The 23,738-nt window shown below is 42.0% G+C and overlaps 1 protein-coding gene across 6 annotated transcripts in view; it reads left to right on the top strand.

Moving 5' to 3' along the window:
• SFMBT2 (Scm like with four mbt domains 2) overlaps positions 1 to 23,738 on the top strand; it is a 244,168-nt gene that overhangs the window by 83,127 nt on the left and 137,303 nt on the right. For all 6 annotated transcript variants that reach the window (XM_083183383.1, XM_083183388.1, XM_083183382.1 and 3 more), the window contains exon 2: positions 2,846 to 3,007. In XM_083183383.1, the coding sequence (XP_083039509.1) occupies positions 2,902 to 3,007 (106 nt within the window). In that variant the 5' untranslated portion in view covers positions 2,846 to 2,901. The remainder of the gene's footprint in view (positions 1 to 2,845; positions 3,008 to 23,738) is intronic.

The following is a 23,738-nucleotide window of genomic DNA, read 5'->3' as shown; positions in this document are numbered from 1 at the left end:
ACTAATGAATGGGGGCCTTAAGAGTGATTGAACAAGGGATTGTGTGTGCTTTAAAAGCACATATGATCTGCGGCATGTATGATCTAAGGATCGGGATTTTGACCCACGGGACTGTGCATTGTCCCGATATTCCACACAATGTGCACAAAATAGATCACACAACCCATCGAAATTGTGCATTCAGGCCTGAGAATGTTTTAGTGTCTTAGCCACCTTTACAGTACTAGCTTTTTCTATATTACCAATCCAGAATCAAACCAATAGTTTATTTTTAGCACCATCCGATCCTCAAGATGTTAAGTTGTCACACAAGAATACCAGCAGGTCTAGAGTTAAAGTTTATAGAGATCCAGGGTGACATATAATAGGATGCGGTTTTTAGTAAGGTTCTGAATTTCGCACCATATTGCATGTTTTCAAATTGTGAATTCTTTTAAGAAATCGACAATTTAATGGAATAAGAATTGTGGCATGAAAAATGTGATAAAGTGAGCCATGTGCAATTAGTTTGACATGTTAATGTGCAGGTTTGGGGGTCCACCCTCCTGAGCATAACCAGCCCAGGGCTCAAAGAACAGGTCCTGGTTTTAGAAATTCAGGGGACAAAAAACATGTGGGATCCCCAGGATTTCTAAAATCAACACCAGGCTCATGGGCTGGTCCTAGTTCCCAAAATACAGGGGGGGGGGATGGGACAAAGTGAGTAGGGGTCCCCCGTATTTTGGCAACCAGCAACGTGCCCAAACAGCCAACAGGGTAATGCCACAGCCAGGGGAAACTTTTTATGAAAGTTCCCCTGCCCAAACCATTTATCCCCTTGGCTGGTCAGCCCGGGCAGGGACCTTGGAGGAGTGGGGACCCCCCCAATAAAAGAGTCCCCCCTCCAGAGTTACCCCTGCCCAGACTGAAGCCCGGGGCTGTCCCCAGTGCCCTGGGGGCGGCGGGCACCAGGCTGCTTAACGGTTAATATTAGATTAAACTATTGTGTAATGTTGTGGAACTACAAATCACAGCATGCTTGCACCGCATGCAGGGACATGGTCACAGCACCCTTTTGCTATTTTTGCCCGGTGTTGCAAAAAAAATTGCAATTACAAATTCGTATTGCGGAGGGAAACTAAATACAAATTCATATCAGCAGCCTGCTCCGTGAAAAAATTAATAAATAATTTTTAAAAACGGCGTGGGTTCCCCTCCCACAGGCATTTTTATACAAGTCTCCCCAGCCAAAGCATTCACCCCCTGACCGATCAGTCTGGGCTGAGATCCTTGGGAAGTAGGGACCCCCCCCCCCAATGAAGTTGTCCCCCCCTCCAGAATTTAGCAGCCTGGGGCCGTCCCTGGTACCCCTGGACTGTGGGTACCAGGCTGATGTATGTGTAAAAATAGAAAGAAACGGGTTCTGTTGTGGAACTATGAGTCCCAGGCTGCACCGCATTCAGGGACTTAGAGAACCACAAGTCCCAGCATGCGACCCATAATTAAATAAATAGACAGTGACACTAGAAAAATAAAACTTTATTACATTCAGAGCCCATTCATCCAGATACTTACCTATCTTGACACCGTAGGTAGGTCTCCATCCATCTGTCCAATTTTCCTGAAGAAATCCATATGTGTACCTGTGGAAGAAAACTATACTCAGGGGGTAATGCTTTGGCCGCAGGACCTTATATAATGGGCCTGGTGCTGGTTCTTAAAATACGAGGCACCCCTACTCCTTTTGTCCCCCAGGAACACCAGGACCGTCCCTTGAGCCTGGTGCTGGTTTAAAAAAATATTTGTTTGGTTCCCTGATTTTTTAAAACCAGGACTGGGACTGGTTATGGCCAGGGGGGGGGAGGAGGGGGGCTTTGGGGGGGGGGGGGACGGACGACACCCCACGTCATTTATTTATTTTTCTATTTTTTTTACACTGAAGCTTCCTCGGATTCGACTGATCCAAATACGCCTGGAAAATGAAGTGTATTTTTTAGGTGTATTTGGCCATCAATTAGCAGTCATATCCGTTATACGGCCGTTTAATAAATTAGGAATCACCATTCTTTTGAATGGTGATTCCTGTTCGTATTCTGTCGATGGCGTATGCATTCGTATTCGTAAATACGAATACGAATGTGCCATGAATACGAATTAATGTATTTTTGGCATAGTAAATGCCAAAAATAGGAATACACCTAAAATATTTGTATTTACTAATATACGAATACAAATATTTTAGCCGTATTTGGCTTAGTAAATTTCCCCACAGTATGCTGTCTTAAAGAGTTCAATTACATGCATAATGCAGGAAAATGTATTAGAATGCTTCAAAAATTCCTTCCCATTTGTGTTTCAATTGTTGTGCTTTTGTGCATAAAAAGAAACGTATATTTTTAATGGGTTTATTTAGCAAGTTGCAAATGCCATCTGTTGCACCACTTTCTAATTGCAGCATTACCATTTTACATGTTGGTGATGACATTGAAACAATTAAAACCACTAAACAGATTTTGTTATGCACTTTTCAAGCGTTTGTCAATGGTTAAAAAATGGTTGTCATGAAGGAGACCGGAATATATCCAGTTCTATCTATATTACAAGGAATTAGCAGTAAACTGTAACATAAATGTGTTGAACTGTAAAACCTACAGTATGTGTTTTTGCTGCCATTTAAAAAAAAAAATCTTAATTATGGGGCATTCTTTTCACAGCTGAAAAAAGATCCCCAATAAAGAAATGTCCCCCGCATGTGTTCAGACATTTTTACTTAGTATGTATTGCAGCAAATAAAAGAGAATTGTGCATACAATGAGATTAAAATGAGTACAGTTCATTGCTTATTTTGCCATTTCTTGTTTTATAGGAATATCTTGCACTGTAATGAAGTAGAAAAAAAGTAAGGACATTTTATTTTCAATAATGGAGAATAGGGTGCCAGCGATACCAATAATTCAAGATAAAACAAATGTTCCCATGGAAAAATCTAACAGCCCAACTAATAGCAGCCGCGACTTGTGTGAATCAGGTAAGATTGTGACAATTTGAACTTCTAACTAACAGTATAATAATGCACTCACTAACTGCTAATGTGTTATGTTCTAACGCATATATACCTTTTAAATCAGGTGGATCATCTCTTTAAACCAATTAAACTATTTTAAATAATGATTTTACACAGTATGGTAGAAATGTTCATCACATTTTTTTTTATTTTTCATATTTTTATAAACCTTTGGTTCTGTCACTTTTCATAGCATACAAAGGTATTATGCGATTTACACACAGACCCATCCACTGTGAAAAAGAGGCAGTTTCCAGTTATATAAACCCATGGTGATAGATGGGACAGATTGGACTGTTTAGAGCTGGGGCTGTGCATATACCATTGAGTTTATCAGTGGTACTAATATATGATCACACACACATTTTTAGCACCAATACTGGTTATAACAGCTTGGCATTTGGTGTGGCTATCGACTGCCAAGTAAGTATTGTCTTTAGTTACTAATTTGTGAGACTATGTAGCACTTTTCCAAGTCTTTGAAGAATTTTAGCAGTAGTTTCAAGTTTAACCTTATTTATTGACCTTCTTTATTTTGGGGCTGTGATTGAAGAGTCCCCCCTCTCAGCGCTGTTACATCTTTACCCCCTGTCCCTCCCAAAGTTCAAATGCTACGTCTTAGGACATCTGTTTATAGCCTCTCGGGCAGCAATAGCCCAAGAATGGAAAAAACCCTCTCCACCTCCTTTTAGCAGAATTATTAAGAAACTGCATCACTCATTCCAAATGGAAACTATGGGATTAACCTCCTCATCTAAACCATCTTCTCCCCTAGTGACATGGTCCTGTTGGCGGGATTATGTTGCCTCCCCTGTAGGGGAAACTCTTGTATACGACATGGCCTAAAGTATTACTAAACCCAGTTAGCCTGTTACACTTTGTCGACAACTAATTCATTGTATGGTATTCCGCTCATATATACTCTCGGTATAATTTTTGTATGTACTGGCTTTTATGTGTGCATTGATAAAAATTGTCGTTTGTTGGAATGTACCCCCCCTTCCCCCTCCACCTTTTTTCTTCATTCTGTACCCCGCTCCCCTTCCGTATAAAGCGGAACAAAACCTTAATAAAAATTATACTGGAAAAAAAATAATAATAAAGTGAAAGGTACATTAAAATGATCCCTTACAGTTAAGGGCCCGATTCAGGCCTTTTCCCTAGGCTGGCAGACGCCACCCCCCCCCCCCCCCACTCTGCCGAATGCCCGCTCCTTCCCTCCACCATTCCTAATTCCATCACTAGCATGAGAGGGGATATGTTCCCCAACACATCCTCTCGCATGCAGATCTGAAGAATGGGTTTAAACCGGACCCTAACTTTCCTTATGATCTGATAGAATAAAAAGTGGATAGTCCAACTCCTTATCTTTCTGTTCATCCCTCTTTATTTGTGGCTATTCCTTTATATGAATAATTATACATCAGAAGCTCGATAGCCTCGAAATGAGCTTCTGATATAGAATTATTCATATAAAAGGTATTGCCATGGATAATGGGGGTAATTCAGTAAGGATCTCATAAGCAAAACCTTTATCTAATGGACAAAACCATGCTGAACTGCAGGTGGGGCAAATGTAACATGTGCAGACAGAGTTTGCCCATTAGAGAAAGATTTTGCCTTTGGGATCCTTACTGAATTACCCCCAAAGGGTGGTGAGCATTAAGATAAGCCACAGGACTATCCTCTTTTTATGCACTGTGTGACGTGTGTTAAAGTAGATTCTGGGCATAAATGTTTGCGTTGCCTAAATTTACAATTCCTGGTATTGTCTGTTCCATTCCAGACAGACAGTTGAAGTGGTTAAATTGAGAGGCACAGCAGCAGAGATGCGAAGTGCTCATTAGGATTTGCTGCTTTTATACTAGCTTATGATCTGAGTTTCACTCTCTGATAATACCTAACTGGTTGTCTTCTCAGTATGTGCTTGTTCTTTCACCCTTTGAAATATGCTCCACATGACCACTTAAGTAATAGTATAGACTAAATTTAATTCAGTCTATCATATATTATTTCTGAGTATATGAATTATTACAACATTGCACTTTCACACCGTGAGGCCAAATGCGGCATTGAATGCAAGTCCTTTTGTCGAGTGTGTTTTCACATTGCACATGCTGCTTATCTATGCCTATGTAACCATGTATGATGCAGAGAAAAACGTATCTCCAATAGTTATTCAGTAACAATAAATGGGTTGTAATGTTGCATTCACATTTAAGCTGTGTCCAATGAAGGTGTATTGGTAGAATTACCGGCTATGTAGTATTATGCATATGTTTAATTACGCCTGTTTTTCAACAGATTTTTTTCCAGGACTAGTGCACTGATAATAATGATGGCTATGAAACCAAGCATAAGGATAGGGGTGGCCTGGCAGCATAGATTAATACAACTCTGAGCAAATAAAGGGATATACAGATGTAGCCACGCTCATTGCATGGAAATCCGGCCACTTGTGCTTGTATTTTGCGCCATAGTGATACCCACAGTGTGGAAGCACCATGCTGCGATATCGCTTCTCAATACAGGGCAGACTAGATGGGCCAAGTGGTTCTTTTCTGCTGTCAAATTCTATGTTTCTATGTTACATTTCTGTAAGCTGCAGGAGCGCATTAGACGCAAGTGCCTGGTACGTGGTAGCGACAACAGTGTCTCATGGGGATTAGCACAACAATGAGCATGTCCACATCTGTAGATGCATGCCCACAAAGTATTCTTCTAATACTTGATGACTTCCAGGCTACCTCCACGAGCTCAGTGGTGGTCATGTAGCACAAAAGTGGGCTGGATGGTGGGCATGATGACATAGTAGCATCATTATGGTCCTGCAAAAGACACAATCCAGAGCAAGTCACAACATCGATGTGGTGGACACACTTACCTACTCCTCTGGATGGCCAGGAGCTCCACAGATCAAGGAACCTCCCAGCCGCTCTGTGAGAGTAATCAAGTATGATTCAATTTGCCATTGACTCAAATGCAAACAACCAAGTTGGGTCCTGTGATACAACTGGCAGATGAGTACACAGCTACATTATCCGTAAAACAATGATGCTTAATAGCAGTGTTATTTTTTCATTTGCAAATTTAACTACATACTGTATGGGGGCTTAATAATACGTTGATTGATACACAAAAAGTAAACATTAGATTTTTATTTTTTTTTAGTTTTTTTTTTGCCAGAGGATTCTATGCAAAGTTGCATGTACTGAAACTACTTGGTGGCAGAGCTGGACCTATTTGAAACAAGTATGTCTTCTATGTGCTGGATGAAGGTCTCTACTGCAGCTCTGATGAAGATGAAGAAATGCCATGCAACTTGTGCTGGATTTGATTTGTGGGAACACGAAGAAGTGGGGTGTCCTATAGCTCACAGATAATGTCTAGGTCGACAATCAAAAGTCAACCCCAAAAGTTCAACATTCACAGGATTGACACTGGGAAAAGAGTGAAGCAATAATTTCACACATGAAAAGTTCAACATTAGTTTTTTATGTGGATTTTTGCATCAATGCTGATGCCTAAACACATAGACCCCCAATTAGTGTACTAAGTCCCCCCACATGGCACCCTTTGTGAAAAGTCCAAATCATGAAAAATTCATATTGTTTCATAAATGGTACGGTAGTTACAGGATCAGTAAGTTTAACTTACTGAACACAACCTTTACCTAGGGATAATTTTGTAGTGTATCCGAGTCCCCAGCAGCAACTTAGTGGAACCACTAATCATAGCGCAGTTTCTAATGCCAGAAGTTTAAGTTACCAGATCGCTCTTGTTCACATAAAGAGTTACTATCCGCTTGGCCACACTGTGCTCAGGTCAGAGCTATTAACCACCATCAAACTTGGCCAGCATGCTGCAGCACCAAGCCTCCCGATCTGCTTCTGCTCTTGGTCATCTGCTGAGGCAGCCAGCATGCAGAGACCTTGCTCAAGCCAAGCTTTTCATGGAGTATCAAGCAGATGGATCCCAATGACTTACCCTCCAACCACTCTAAATAGGTCATGCTCTCATCCAACTTATCAACAGCAGCAACAAAGAAAATGAGGAGCACTGTGGTTCACCTGTGTCCACCATCACAGGGGGCCACAGCACTCCCCATCTTCCACATTGCACTGAAATTCTGCTGTGTCTGTTTTGTCCCATACTGTACATTGAAACAATTTAAGCACACTCATTACTACTATTTGTGGAATTTCTATGATTTGCGTGCAATTTATTCTTCGTTTCAGTTATATTTAAAATGTGAAATAATGGTAGATGTGTTTAAACAGAGCTCGCTAGGAAGAACAAACATTGCATCAGTCTTGTGCTGAAGAAAGTCATGTGTGTAAAGGAAAAGAGCAAATATGTTAGTAAGAAGAATGTTTGATCTGAATATAGTCTGAAATGCATGAATAATTTACATTAATACACAGGAAGCAATATAAACGGTACCTTATTATAATGTTGTGTTCATTATTAGGTCTAAACATTATTAAATAATTATAAAAGCACATCCTTTACTCCTATTTCATTCCATAGTGTTTTTATTCATGGCATGTATTATAAAGCTATCCTTTTATAATATAGCTTTGTGAGCAAGCTTATTGCAGTAGCGGTACACATGGGTAACTTATGTGTGCCTCTATTTCTGTGCAAGCAATTTAACAGACACAGCAGGTACGTGAAGAAGAATAAATGCGGCGGAACGTTTTGGGAAGAGAATTGGAAGAGCAGAGAAAAACGGTGGTCTCTATACTGAAGACTCTGCCCTCCCGTCTTCCACCTAAGACCCAATTTGCTCAGCAGCTGCTGCTGATCACTGTGTGAGAGGCGGGCTCTAACATGCTGCTGATTCTGGCAGCAAGCTGCTTCTTACTCACCTGCAGTCATCTACCTGTGAATAAGAAGCAGCTGGCAGATGAGATCATTATTGTGCTTCAGGCCATTGCTTTGAGCCCAGACTTGGTACATTATTACCCAATGTACTTCATTGATAGTGACCCTGGTTTATGGTCTTTTACAGTAACCATAAGTTATTTTAAAGGCCTCTTTACATGTTTTGAATCAGGGAGATTAAAATACCTCATCACTATATATTTTTATACTTTTAAAGTATCTGCTTTACACAGCAGGATGCATCAAAGCTAAAATTGCTGTCAAACCTCCAAAAATGCTTTTTTCTGAGGTTTGACCACACTTCTCATGTGCACAATGCTCCAGAATGTGATATGTAATGCTCCAGAATGTTAAACATTCCTAGGCAAAACCAGCTTGTTACAGGACACATTCTCAGTGTCCCCTGTGATGTGTGCGTCAGCTGAGACAGGACTTATTGGTCATGACATATGTCTGGAAGTCCTATCATCTAAAAGGACAGATCTTATTTTATTCAATATGGATCCCACCTTGCAGTGGCGTAACTATACATTTTGCTCCCCTCTGCCAAAGAGTATGTGGCGCCCCCTCCAGGCTCCTCTCCAGCATGTTTCCCCAGCGTGTCATGTGATGACGTCACACGCATAACGCAGAAGCTGAAGCAGGAGAGAGGAAGAGAGACCAGCATACACTGCTGCTTCCCCTGCCTCCGATACATCCAAGGCCGTCCTAGCATGCCAATCCGCCACCCATGCTGTACACAGTAGCCAATAGCCAGCTCTGTGTACAGTCAATAGAATCAATGGGGGAATTTGTCATCTCTGCCATGGCCCCACCCGCGCTGCGCTGAGGCAGTGCTCAGCCAATGGGCAGCTGCAGGCAGCAGAATGTCAGTGCGTTGAGCAGGTGCCAGTGCCCACACAGACCCTGCTACTGCTTGCTCCCCCAAGCGGCTGCTGGGGCTGCCTTACAGTAGTTACGCCACTGCCACCTTGATCATTCCAGAATCCAACTGCACCACTGGCTGTGTATGTATGGGGCTAGAATAAAGATTGTTCAAAACTCATTCTGCACAAATAAAACTTACACAGAATTGACAATATTGAATATTCATGGGGGTGGTAATCTACATTTTAAATATATTGTAAACAAACATAGGGCATCTGTATGGGGCAGATTCAGTTAAGGCCCCCAAACACAATGCGATTTGGCCTGATTTCATACGGGATTCAGTATGAAATCCCGACGGTCGGGATCCCGGCGTTCAAAATCCAGACGCCGGAATCCCGACCGCCGAAACCCCGACAAGGGGGGGACGTGGATCGCCCCCCTTGCGGGCTCGCTGTGCTCGCCACGCAGCGGGCCCGATGCCTCGCTACGCTCTGCACGCTAATTTATTCTCCCTCCAGGGGTGTCGTGGACACCCACGAAGGGAGAAACTGTCGTGATTTCGGCGGTCGGGATTCCGGCGTCGGGATTCTGAACGCCGGGATCCTGACCGCCGGCATTTAAACTGCATCCCTTCACACGATTCTGGAGGATCAGGACGAGAAATCAAGTGTAATCGACCCAAATAGGATGTGTGTGTGACATCCAATCCGATATTCAGTCGCGTGCACATTAGATCGGAGCCAAAGACCATACTTGCTGTAAGATCTCCCGGTTGGACACCCTCCCAGCGGCAGTGAACAGGGATCGCATGCAGAAGTATTGAATGTGATCCTGCTGCCCACGAAGGTCCTAGGGGAGATTAGATGCGACTTCTCCGAGTGGAGATGTTGCATAATGTACGGGGGAATTAAGCCACAGGGTTTACATTATATTTTTTTAAATTATAGTTTTGAATAATTCTTGTCTATTAAGTAAGTACTTTTTCTCCCCAACAGTTAAAAAAAAACAGTCAGAGAAATGTAGAATGACAATGAATCGTGATGTTTCAATTAATTTTATTCCCATTAATATATTGTATAGATGTATACTGTATTTAAGTATACTTTTTTTTTCCAGTGAAAAAGATATTGAGTTTTATCAACATTTTTTTTCTGTTTAGGAGAGTAAATAGTTATTGGCATTTTCAAATGTTTTTCACCAACCAACATATTAAGGCTAACTATACATGTATTTCAGTGTGTATGCTTTTGCATATTAATTCTATTAGTTGTTTGTTTTTTGTTTTTTTTTTAAATACCAAAAATATGTTGTCTTGTAAATTGCTTAGTTTAAGTGCTTTTTATAGAAGGGATGAAAACTAGTAATATAAATGCCATCAGATATAATGATTAGAATGTAATTTGTCAGCTTAAAGTATTATCTAGTGAAGCATAGAAGTCCAGTTTATTTTGTATCGTACATTCTGAAAAGTGTTCCTAAGGGAGCAGCTGAATGGCCTGCTAAAGATAATGAAACTTGGCAGTTACCAACTTAAGATAGATTCTAATTGCTTACACAGCAGAGACATGCTGAGTCTAGAGACATGCCTTAAAAACTTTCAGCAATTTGAGGAAGCATTTTGGATAGACTGCTTAGTTGATTGACACAATTAAATAGCAACACATTCTAGTTTTTTTCTATGTTCTAAATGCAGGGCATTTTCTAAGCGATCTAACTAGATTGCTTAGAAAATGCCCCTACATCGCTCCGTGTGTAGGGCCATAGCAATGCGCCATGCTGGATAAATCTAGTTAATCGCCGGTCAGGGCCAGCTCACGGCGCTGAGCATCCTAGCATCACTCAGCAAATATCCCCATGTGTAGGCCCCTTAAATTCATTTTAGGCTGAAGAGCAAAATCCCAGTTGTTAATTAAAAACAAAATAGATGAAAATGCAACTCAAAATAAAACCAAAATTCGGAATGTTACATTTATACCAACAGCAAAAAATTGAAAAGATCGATACTGTAAGAAAAATAACAACAACAAAAAAAGGTAGAGGGCATTTTGACCTTTAATATGTCTTTTGCAATGATTAAAAATGACCCAAAACATTTACAGTTATAGATTATGTACTTGAAAACATGCTCATAATTTATCAATTAATTTAGTAGCAAACATACCGGTAATTACATTCAAAAATAGTTTTTTTTGTTTGGTTTATTAACCTTTCCTAATCACCCACTGTAATAGGCCTATACCAAGACGACAATGTTTAGAAATTATATTGCACCACACAACCAGCTGTTCATGTTTTTGATTTGTTACAAATCAACCATAAAACTGTTTTTCTCACGATATACCAAATAAAATTGACTATAGTTTACCACCTGTTTAAACCCAGTATACAATGTCATTGTTACAGTAATTCTGCTTTCAGCGTTTTAAAATATAAATTTTTTTTCTAACCAAGCAATATTTTGCTTCAGATACTGCTAAGATCTTCTTACATTTTAGTAAATGGCATAAAACATTTTGAAATCCAAAGGGTAATGTTGTAAATAAAATATGTATGGCTATACACATATTAAAACGCATTCACGTAGTGTGATAATGACCAATCTTCCATGTTGGTAGAAACAAACTTATGAGAGATCAGCATTGTGATGTGTTCCATAGCTTCTTTTGGTGTTGTTAGGGGCCAGGAAATGACATGACATATTCCTGGCCAAAGGTTGTGGGCAGAGATACACAATAACCTGCAATACACAATAACACGACCAATGTGATGAAAGTGATTGTGTTAAAAGTAATTAGTAGCTGGCATAATGCCCAGAGGCAATCCCAAGAAGTGGAAACTAGTAGTACCAATTCTCTGTGCCACAAATGAATGCACAAACAACCCACCTGATCCTCTTTTGATTGGTTGACAGTATAAAATGTCTTTCAAACATTAGCATGGGAATAGTTTTGAGGTCATAGGATTTCCCACACTTCTAACTGGAAACATTGTTATACAACCACAAGCTAGTTATTTCCAAGCAGGGCCCCACACAACAGCTTTGCACAGGGACTAGTTCTCCTATAGAAGTTTTTTTTTGGGAAGATTTGCCATGGGAATATTACCATTGAAGTCGTAGAACATAACTTTTCAAAAACACATACATTTATTTTTCAAAAGCGTGTGTGTGTGTGTACACCTGCAGAGTACCTAGTGACATTCTTGGACAGAAATCAGAATATTATGCTTGAGAAGGCAAATAGCTTTTGACACATTAGTATTATACTGTACATGCCATAATTATGACTGCATTCTTGAAAAGTTGAGAGCCCGGACACATGCTTTCCTCAGACCCAAAAAGCAACGGTAAACTATAAACTCCCTTTTCTTTAAATTTCTAGATACAGGATATTAACTTGTGGATATGGAAATGCCAATGCTACTCAAAAGAGCTAATTCCAAATAACACATGATTATAATACAGGGATGGGGAACCTTCGGCCCTCCAGCTGTTGTTGAACTACACATCACAGCATGCCCTGCAACTCTTTTAGCATGGCTAAATAGAAAAAAATGTTGCAGGGCATGCTGGGATGTGTAGTTCAACAACAGCTGGAGAGCCAAAGGTTCCCCATGCCTGTTATAATATAACATTGTAGGAAAATGCCCTTCAAATCACAAAACCCTTGTAAAACTTGTAAGAATTATGATTTCAATGAATAGGAAATTAAAATACTCCAATGTTTATTACACTGTTGTGTTACAGCAGGGGGCAGGGAACTTTTTAACCTTTTACTCCAAAATACTGTAGATTGTTACTCCAAAATTTAGATAAGGCGATGTTATCCCCTTGATTGAAATGAAGGAAATCATATCATTGTAATATACGCTTTTCCCCCAGAAATTTATGATATATCTTGCTAGTGGGGTACACAGCCTGGCAGCGATTGATGATGATGAATACCATGTATGGCTGTGTGTGATACAACATTTGTACCACACACAGCCATACATGGTAATCATCATCATCATGAATGGCTGACAGGCTGTGTGTGGTATAGCCATTTTAATTTTCCCCAGACTAGAGATGGGTATACCTTGAGAAGAACCTATAACCAGGCAAAGAAACTCGGCTCCGCAGTGGCAGTACAGACTTCACGCTGCTGAGATGGTGTAGCAACTAGTTGACTCTACTGAAGAAGCGGGCGGACTTGGAGGTGGGGAATCACACAGGGAAACGTGTTCTACACAAGGGCCTGATGCACTGCACTGCATCAGGTCCTTGTACATACATACGAACATACTGATCGATAACGATATTGGTTAGTGATTTCACCCATTCTCCTGCTCCATACATGCATAGTTGCTGCATTTACAGACGACGATGAGCTAAAGCACGCATCATTAACGATGTTGAGCATATGCACTGGCGATGTTTACGATATATCGTAAACAATGTCGATATTGTGCATTTTTTTATTATATATCGCTCAATGTGTACCTAGCTTGAGAACCGGTGACTTGCAATAGCCGCAGCTTAAGTATCTAGCCCAGGCATGTCCAAAGTCAGGCCCAGGGGCCAATTGCGGCCCGTGCTGTCATTTCAAGCGGCCCGCAGCCTCCAGCTGGAAGTGGGCAGAGCATCAGATGTGGGAAGCACAGCACAGGACACTAAAAGGTGGGGCCCCGGCGAGCGTGCCTTTACCTTGCTGTCTGCTGCAGTGAGGAGGTGCCGGCCACCACAGTCAAGTGTGTTTGGCTTCCTACCCCTGCTGCTGCAATTGTATATATCACCCTACTCCACAATCACAGTGACAGCAGTGTTTGGGGAGGCGGGCAGCAAGGGGGAAGCTTGCTCCCATAACATGCAGAGCGGAGGAGGGCGGCAGCGGGAGCCCAAGCATCTCCTGTCCTTGCAGTGCCTGCTTTGCCTCTCCTTCCTCTGGTTCACACAAGGGGCTGGGAAACGTACAGAGAAGGGAGGGGGGGCAGAGTGGGGGACATACAGTGAAGGAGGGTCAGGCTGGGAGACATAAAGTGAATGGACGCAGTGATGGCCATTCAGAGAAGGGGGAGCAGGGGCAGGCTGGGGGACATACAGTGAATGGGGGCAGAGTGGGGTACATAGTGAATGGGGGTCATACAGTGAATGGGAGTCATACAGTGAAGGAGGGTCAGGCTTGGGGACATACAGTGGATGGAGGCAATGAATGCACAATAAGAGAAGGGTGGCAGGCTAGGGGACAGAGTGAATGGGTGCAGAGTGGGGAACATACAGTGAATGGGGGCATGCTGGGGGAAATACAGTGAAGGGGCAGGCGGGGGACATAGTGATTGGGGGCAGAGTGGGGGACCATTCTGATGTGATTAATGATTCAAAGGGTCAGGCTGAATGGTCGGCCCCCACACATTTACACTTCACCAAATCTGGCCCTCGTCGCAAAAAGTTTGGACACCCCTGATCTAGCCCTCCATCTTCTGCTTAAATATAAGGGTGGACCACACAATTTCTCACTGAGAAAAAAATACACATTCCTACCTCAGACATATCTGTCCAAACCACACATTGTTTTTCAATTTCAGGAGTCACTAAAATAGGCTGTGTACATATGGCTACATATGGCTCATTATAGCAATTTGAATGCTTTCTCTGCTGCAGTTTCCACTAAAAAACAATTCAGCCTTTACCTTAACAGATAATGTATGCCGAGCAGGTCCAGGTCAAAACGGTGTCTATCAATTTCCTGTGATGTAGCAGGGACTTTATGTATGCTGTAAAAAAGTGCTCTGCTGAGGAAAAAAATGTGTTTTGCTTCAGTTAGAGTGTCTTTTGTTAATACTTTACTTTTCTCTTTTGATTCATTAATTTGTCAATTTGGCAGTTAAAGGCAATGTAGAACCTTATGCTGCTGACATGTCTCAAGATTAATAACATGGAACTGTGTAAGAAATCATACCATGTATTGTAACAAACTCCTGTTTTTCTATCTCTTGAGCCTTAGATGGGGACTGTTTTTACTTGAGACATTTGAAACTCAGGTTCATCAGAGAAGCAGATCCTGACTTTCTATTATAAATTTGTTTTACCCATTTCATAACTATATAAAGTCCGAAGGAAAGGTGGCTCACCACAGAAGAGAACATAGTGCAAAACTGTAAAAGGTCTAGACAGCTTAATACATATTGATCATCAAATAAAGAAGACATCATGAAAAAGTAAATTATTTAGAATTTGGTGTGTGTGTGTGGGTGGGGGGGTGTTGGGGCATTCTGATGCTTCAATGCAGCAGCCCTTGATACCGATTCAATACCGACTGCTGCCGGGACTAGGCGGGTGCCGGCGTCGAAGAGCAGGGAGGGATGGTGCGAGGCCATCGCACAGAGGGGAGGGAGGGGGGATGCTGCATTGAGCAGCATGGAACTGCATTCAGTCTGGAGATCAAAGCAGAAATAGACTTGCCTGCCAAGTCCTATTTCTGCTTTCGATCTCTTCTAGAAGCAAAATCGAATCGAAAATGTGTCAAAATCGAAGCGTGTGTGCACCCCAGTAGAACGCAGGTAAATACGGAAAAACACATGACATGGAGCCAGTTGCTTATATAGTTCCCTCTATTCTTATTTTCAAATATTTAGAATTGTAAAATTACAGGGGTGGCAAATATTATAGAGGCAGTCAGGCAAATTCCATAATAAAAACTTTATTTAACAGGTATACTCAAACACAGTACAGAAAAGTATAATCAAACACAGTACAGTAAATCTCAGTTGCTGCTATGCAATACACTGATCTGTGCGCCCCTTTAATCTAATTTTTGAACTAATTGGCTGTGATTGAGTCCTAGGCCAGGGATCGGGATCCTTCGACCCTCCAGCTGTTATTGAACAACACATCCCCGTATGTCCTGAAACATTTTTGCTATTTGGCCATGCTAAACCTGCTGCAGGGCATGCTGGGATATGTAGTTTCACAACAGCTGGAGAGGTGAATGTTCCCCATCCTTGTCTTAGACAAGGAAGACTATAGGGGGTATTCAATGTTGGATCACGGCTGTCGAGCAGGCCTGTCCCGCACTTGGTCTGCTCGACCGAGAAATCGCAGGCGCGATTCAATGTCCCTTCTGCTGCAGGACGAGAAGGAGGCATGGCCGCGAGAAGTGGCCGGGAATCGGCGCGCTGCAGCCGGGAGCTCGTCAATTCCAGGCCGTACTAGGAAGAACGAGCCCGACTGCTTGTGAAGTCTGGCTCGTTCTGCAAGATCCACTGTTCAATGCTGTCGAGGAAGACAGCATTGAATAGGGCCCTGCAACCATCTCCCCCGTCGGGAGATGGCTGCAGGAGATTGAATATCCCCCTATACCTTCTGTATTATATAGGGATTTTTGTTTAAATCAAGCCTAATAGTAAATGTGTTTTCATAAACATGTGCAAACAATATTTTTTAGTGCTCATGATTTGGCTGGATGTAAGTGTGTCTGGGGTACATTTTTATATTTTTACCTGTAGCTTTTTAGAGCTTACTTTTTGATGCATACATGGCAATTTAAAATGTTTTTGATATATGGAAAATTGATCATTTGGGCTGGATTGCATAGCAGTTTCTTAACTGCAGTATATAGCAGGTTCTCAAACACAGTCCCCAAGGCACTGCAGTAGTCCAGGTTTTAGGTATATCCATGGCTCAGCACAGATGATTAAATTAAATTGTCTGAGGTGCTAATTAATACCCCTTTCAGACATACTACTCGGGATTTATAACCTGGTTCGATCCCGAGATTTTAGTGACCCGGGTCGATTGCAGGTGCTCAGGATCGCGAGCAGTGAAATCCCGGGAAGACCCTTTCAGACATACAGTACGCTAGTCCCGGGTTGCTGCGCGTTCATGTGAAAAATCTTCGGATTTTCCCGTATGTCTGAAAGGGGTATATGTCGCCTAGGGGCCAAGCATAGATATACTTAAAACCTGGACCATGTTTGAGATCCTATGGTATATAGAATCACCGTCTCCATGTACAACTGCAGCTTTATGCTCCAATGACTTACCCCTTTTTTTCCTAAGATAAAGTACAGGTACTGGCCCATAATAACATGTTGCACTAGCTGAGAAGCTGACAGGATCTCTGTCTGTAAACACTTATTGGCGATGTGAATCCTATATGATAAAAGCCTGGTGCTTTACCTCTATGGCATACAGCTACACCTACACCTCAGCATGCGAGAGCCTCGGGTCCTAGCAGCTCTGTCATTTTGATGGGCTGGTGACTAATGGGATCATAAATCTGTACACAGATCATCATTATGCAGTATTACCTCTGCTGGAGTAAACAGACTTCTCAGCAGCAAATTTACACTGACACAAAACCAAGCCAACATGCATTGCTAAACATAGTAACAAACTATCCTCATCAGTACAACTTGTCTAGCTAACTAACAGAGACCTCCTTTGTAACTTAAAAGAAAAAGCAAAAAAACAAGCAAATTAATTCACAATCATGTCTTCACTAACAGTTTGTGTGGTACTCCCCAACTCATACAGCTACTGACTTTCCTGTGTCCTCATGCTGAGAGACAAGCTGTACTGACTGCCTGCTTTAACTCTGCCTACTTTAACTCTGCCTACTTTAACTACGCAGGATTTTCAGAAGGGGGTTTCCAGAGGGGCGGAGCAAAGCACGGAGATGGACACTTAGGTGACCCAGTATATGCCGGGTCAGTTAAAGTATTATAGATAGACCAAATGTATATAAATAATAATAATAATAATAATAAATATATATATATATATATATATATACACATACATACATACATACATATATATATACATACAGGGCGTCAACAGCAGTGTAGACCCCTGGGCATAGCAATGTATTGGGCAGGGGCGTAACTATAGCACCGCAGCCCCCGCCACCGCGGGGGGGGCGCTGTGCATGTGGGGGCGCCGGGGGCTGCGGTGCTATAGTTAAACCCCCCCCCCCCCCCTCAATCCCCCGCAGCGCAGACTTACCTATCGCGCTGGTCCCGGCGGCTCCGTTCTTCTGCTGAGGACCACCACAAAATGGCCGCCCCCATATGGCACACAGTTATCTGAAACTGTCTGCTGTATGGGGGCGGCCATTTTCTGGTGGTCCTCAGCAGAAGAACGGAGCCGCTGGGACCAGCGCGATAGGTAAGTCTGCGCTACGAGGGATTGAGGGGGGGTTTGCATGGGCGGCGGGGTAGGGGTGCTTGGCGGGGTAGGGGTGCTCGGCGGGGCGGCGAGGGGGGGCGCCCCCCCCACCTAACGGCGGGGGGCGCCCAAAACGTAGCTACGCCACTGGTATTGGGCCCCTACCGATCCTCCAGCGGTAGGGGTGGGGGAAGCTTTGATGTCCCACGGGTGGTGGGGGGTATTATATCACTCAGCATGTACGGCCTGGATCAGCAATTTCCACTAATTACCCCACTGCACAGATGGTGGGAGATGGGGTGGGAGAAGGGGGCATTGGGCTGAATGAAGGGGCCCTGATACATAACTTCCAGGGTGGTAGAGGATGTTTAATATCCAGAGGAGGGGTGTATAGTGGAGTGGGCTTATTATTCATAATTTTCTGGTGGGAGGACAGCTTGCTTGACTGCAGATATCTCCAGTTTCCAGAAATAGACTTCTTAGATTTTAATGGAATTAAAAACTAGAGAATCCCACCTACCAAATGGTATTGGGGACTAGGGGATCAGAGTTCAGGAGGCAGAGCAATCTGCCAATGAGAATATAAAACTACATACCAGGTGTGTGGAGCTGGAGCAGTAACCAGCTGCTGGAAGGCTGATATCTCTGGTTCTGGGCACAGTAGAGACAAGCTACTAAAGGTCATCAAAGGGGAAGAGTCTCAGCTTTCGGAATATACCCTCAGAAAAACTCTAAGTCAGACAGAACCTGAAATATCTGACTGGGAAGAGCAATTAACAGGCTTGGATGGGGACCACTGTTTGAAGTCAGATATCTCCGGTTACCCAGGGCCGATTTGTAAAATTAAAATAGGGCACTTACATTTCTGGGGGGGTTTCTGGGTACTCAGAAACCCCCCCTGCGTGCGCTACTGCTATGGGGGTTATTCTGGTTCACACACAAAGGCAAATTCACTCTGTAATGGCCAAAACCATGTGCACTGCAGGTAGGGCAGATGTAACATGTGCAGAGAGAGTTAGACTTGGGTGTTATGTTGTTTCTGTGCAGAGTAATTACGGACTGCTTTATTTTTTACACTGCAATATAAATATCAGTTTGAAGTACAAACCCCGCCCAAACCTAACTCTCTCTGCACATGTTACATCAGCCCCACCTGCAGTGCACATGGTTTTGTCCATTAGAGACTGAATTTGCCTTTGCGAGTGAACCAAAATAACCTCCTGTGAGCATGATGTGTAGGGAAAATGTATCTCTCTTACACAATTACTCCTGCATTAACATAACTGTTGTGAATGAGCATGGCCCTTGTTTGTCTTGTCTGACCAATAATAAATCATTGCTCACTTCTCTTTTACTCAGTGTAATTTTATAGCATATGCAGTGGCGGCTCCAGAGGAAGGGCTGCAGCACATTTCAAACTTCAAACAAGGGAGCCTATTTGAATTTTGAACTGTACTGCAGCCCAGGGCCATCTTAAAGTTGACACGGCATCTGGGCAGAACATTGGCATGCCCCCCCCCTGCCCCAAACACACACACACATACCCCACCCCCACATACCTATACCAATCAACGTCCGGCAAGTCTTTTCATAATCAGCAGTGCATCCTGAGCAAATAGCACTACAAGTTTCCAGCTGCCACTGCCCGACCCCCGCAGCACAGTCTGGGCAGTGGCAGTGGGGAGCTTGTAGTGTTATTTGCAGAGCGGCGGGCAGGAAGCGCTGCTGATTTTGAAAAGACTGGCCGGACGCTGATTGGCTGAGAGAATTTAGCCAATCAACGTCCAGCCAGTTTTTTCAAAATCAGCAGCGCTTCCTGCCTGCCGCTCTGCAAATTGAGAAAGATCAAGGTGCTAAATTGAGAACAATTCGTTCTCAATTCAGCACCTTAATAAAAAGGCTTAAGAGCCTTGAAACGTCGGTCCCCACATCGCTTGTAGTCCTGCCTCATTATTTCTGAGTGCCGCCATCACCCCTATTGTTATTTATGGAGTGGTCGTCACTGACCATCTCCTAGGAAGGTACCAGTTCCTGCTTTTGGCTACCATCATCCTCCCAGGAGTGCCACCCTACGTCCCTATATATATATATATGTATATATATATATATATATTAAGTTTTACAATTGAATGGATCAATCAGTATTTAAAGAGCTTTACAATATTATTTTATTTGTTAACAGTTAGAATTTTCACCATGGTCATAACTTTGTGGAGTTTGTATATTCTCCCTGTACTTGCGTATGTTTACTAAAGGTACTCTGGTTTCCTCCTAGAAAAATATATTGGTAGGTTAATTAACAAATTAACCCTAATATGTCTGTGTGTGCGTGTGTATGGGGAAAAGGTGTAGGGAATATAGATTGTAATCTATAGGTTGTATCCACTAGAGCAGGGACGGATGTGAATGTTCAAATATTCTCTGTAAAGTGCTGCGGAATATTTGTGTGCTATATAAATAACTGATAATAAATAAATTATGCAGAGCACACATATTATGCAGCACTTTAGAGAGAATATTTCAGTCATTCATTTGATTTCCTGCCTGGGGCAGATTATTAAACCTGGTGAAGTAGTAACATATCCAGTGACAATGCAGTGGCCAATCAGCTGCTAACTGTCACATTACAGTCTGGGTTTGAAAAATGACACTTAGGAGCTGATTTGCTGCTGCGTTACCACCGGCTACTTTATCACTTCACCAGGGTTAATAAATCTGACCCTACATTACCGTTCCAAGGTTTGGGGTCACCCAGACAATTCAGTGTTTTCCATGAAAACTCACTTTTGTTTTTCAAATGAGTTGCAAAATGAATAGAACATATAGTTGGATTGTCTTGACTGTGTACCATACAGTCAAGCTGCTCCCACAACAGCTTAATGGGGTTGAGATCTGGTGACTGCGCTGGCCACTCCATTACAGACAGAATACCAGCTGCCTGCTTTTTACCTTAATAGTTATTGCATAGTATTAGCCTTCCTTATTAAAAATCCCTTTTTACAAATCTCACACTTTACCAGCACCAAAGCAGCCCTGGACCATCACATTACCTCCCCGATGCTTGACAGATGGCGTCAAGCACTCTTCCAGCATATTTTCACTTGTTCTGCATCTCACAAATGTTCTTCTGTGTGATCCAAACACCTCAAACATCGATTTGTCTGTCAATAACATTATTTTTCAATCTTCCTCTGTTCAATGTCTGTGTTCCGTTTAATCATTTCCTTTTATTGGGCAGTCTCAGGTATGGCTTTTTCTTTACCACTCTGCCTAGAAGGCCAGCATCCCAGAGTTGCCTCTTTACTGTAGATGTTGACACTGGGATCCCGACTGTTGGCTAGTCATACCACACCTGAGCACACATATAGCGCATGGAGTAGGAATTACATTCAAGGACTCAGGCCACATAGTAATGCTAACCAGAATTCTGATCCAAGCTCTCTCTCAAACTACCGTCCCATTTCTCAACTTCCATGCACCTCCAAACTACTTGAAAGACTTGCCTACACTCTACTCACACACTTTCTTAACTCACACAACTTAATGGACCCACATCAGTCAGGGTTTCGTGCCCAACACTCCACAGAGACAGCACTGACTAAAGTTGTGAACGATCTGGTCACTGCTAAGTCTAAAGGCCACTATTCACTACTAATTCTTCTAGATCTCTCTGCTGCTTTTGACACTGTTGACCACACACTTCTCATACAAACACTACAATCCATAGGTCTTAAAGACACAGCCCTCTCTTGGTTCTCATCCTACCTACAGTATCTAACTGCTCCTTTAGTGTTCGTTTCTTTGATTCTACCTCCTCTTCGCTACCTCTTTCAGTTGGAGTACCTCAGGGTTCAGTTTTAGGTCCTCTGCTTTTCTCAATCTATACCTCATCTCTTGGCAAACTAATCAGCTCCTATGGATTTCAGTATCATCTGTATGCGGATGATACTCACCTCTACCTATCCTCCCCGGACCTGTCCCCATCTGTATTGAGCCGTGTCTCTGAATGCCTTTCTGCTGTTTCATCCTGGATGTCATCTCGCCACCTCAAACTTAATATCTAAAAAAAATTATATTTCCGCCAATAAATAGTAGTTATCAACCTGATATCTCTATTGCTGTTGAGAAGATGACAATCACTCCTACCTCTCAAGCTCGCTGCCTAGGTGTTATCCTTGACTCAGAACTTTCCTTTGTACCCCACATTCAATCTGTCTCAAAATCATGCCACATGCACCTAAAAAACATATTTAAAATTCGCCCTTACCTTACACAAGACACTGCAAAAACTCTAATCCTTGCTCTCATCATCTCATGCATTGATTATTGCAATAGTCTCCTTATTGACCTTCCCCAATACAGACTCTCACCACTACAGTCCATTATGAATGCAGCTGCAAGGCTAATCTTCCTAGCCAGATGTTCATTGTCTGTAAAGCTACTCTGTCAGTCACTTCATTGGTTGCCTGTATTCTACCGTACTCAATACAAAATTATTTTCCTTACACACAAAGTCATAAACCAAACTACACCAACATATCTTCTCTTATCTCAAAATATCAGCCAACACGACCTCTATGCTCCTCCCAAGATCTACGTCTCTCATCCACACGCATTACTCGCTCCCATACCTGACTGCAGGACTTTCTTCGGGCAGCACCCACTCTGTGGAATGCCCTCCCAAGCACAATAAGACTCTCCTCCAGTCTCCAAACCTATAAGCGTTCCCTAAAAACTCATCTCTTCGGGCAAGCTTATCAAATTACAGAACCTTGCATTGTGGTAGAATCGATGCAATAAATAATACAGTATCTATCCTTATGTATCAATGCCTATTTCCCTATAGATTGTAAGCTTGCGAGCAGGGCCCTCCTACATTTTGACTGTCTGTAAATACCCTGTGTTGTATCACTGTCTCCTTTGTAAAGCGCAACGGAATATGCTGCGCTATATAAGAAACTGTTAATAAATAACCAATACACCGACAGTGTGTATCTTAAATGGCATGTGGGTTATTCTTTGAGGTAAAGAATTTCACGCATATTGTTTAAGAGCTTTGTAATTTCACATTTTTCAAGGTACATTTTCTGTAAGATAATGACTAACCTAACTTACTAATTTACCAATACTTTTAAATGTATTATTTTTAGTTATATATATGTGAGTCAAAATGCAATAGCAACATCACTTTCCATATACTGTATACAAGCCATTACTAAATAAGAAAATGCCAAGATGTTGTAATTAATCTTGTATAAAACTAACTACAAATTGATATTACAGATATGTAAATACATTGATGAATTGAAAACATTAATATTTAGCTGTGTATGTTTGCATAATTGTATTATTAATGACAGTCTGTATGAGTTATGAATAAAAATGTTTTGTGGTTATCACTTCATCATTACACATAGATAAAGTAATAGAACTGTTGTTGAAATTTCGTTTATGATGTGTAATTGAAAGATAATGGAGTTATTCCAGGACTTAAATTAGTCTTTGTAGAAACAATTATCTCTTAGTTGCTTCTTCCAAACTGCAGTAATGTACAATGATTTTCCATCACAAACAGTATTATATTATTACCACATGGAAAATAGGTTAGAAGATTGAATTTTAAATGTGACTTTCTTCCCAGTTCAATTCTAAAGTCAATAAATATGACAGGGCAGTGTTTTAGTATCTTTCAGTTGATAATTCAACTTTGTTGCTCCAACTCTATAGAACTCTCTTCCTTGCACAGTGCGAGATGCCCCCACTGTAGAATCCTTTAAAAATAGACTAAAAACC

Source organism: Crinia signifera, chromosome 4 (assembly GCF_055691185.1).
Source record: "Crinia signifera chromosome 4, ASM5569118v1, whole genome shotgun sequence".
NCBI lineage: Eukaryota > Metazoa > Chordata > Amphibia > Anura > Myobatrachidae > Crinia > Crinia signifera.
This window is presented reverse-complemented; position numbering and strand designations above follow the sequence as displayed.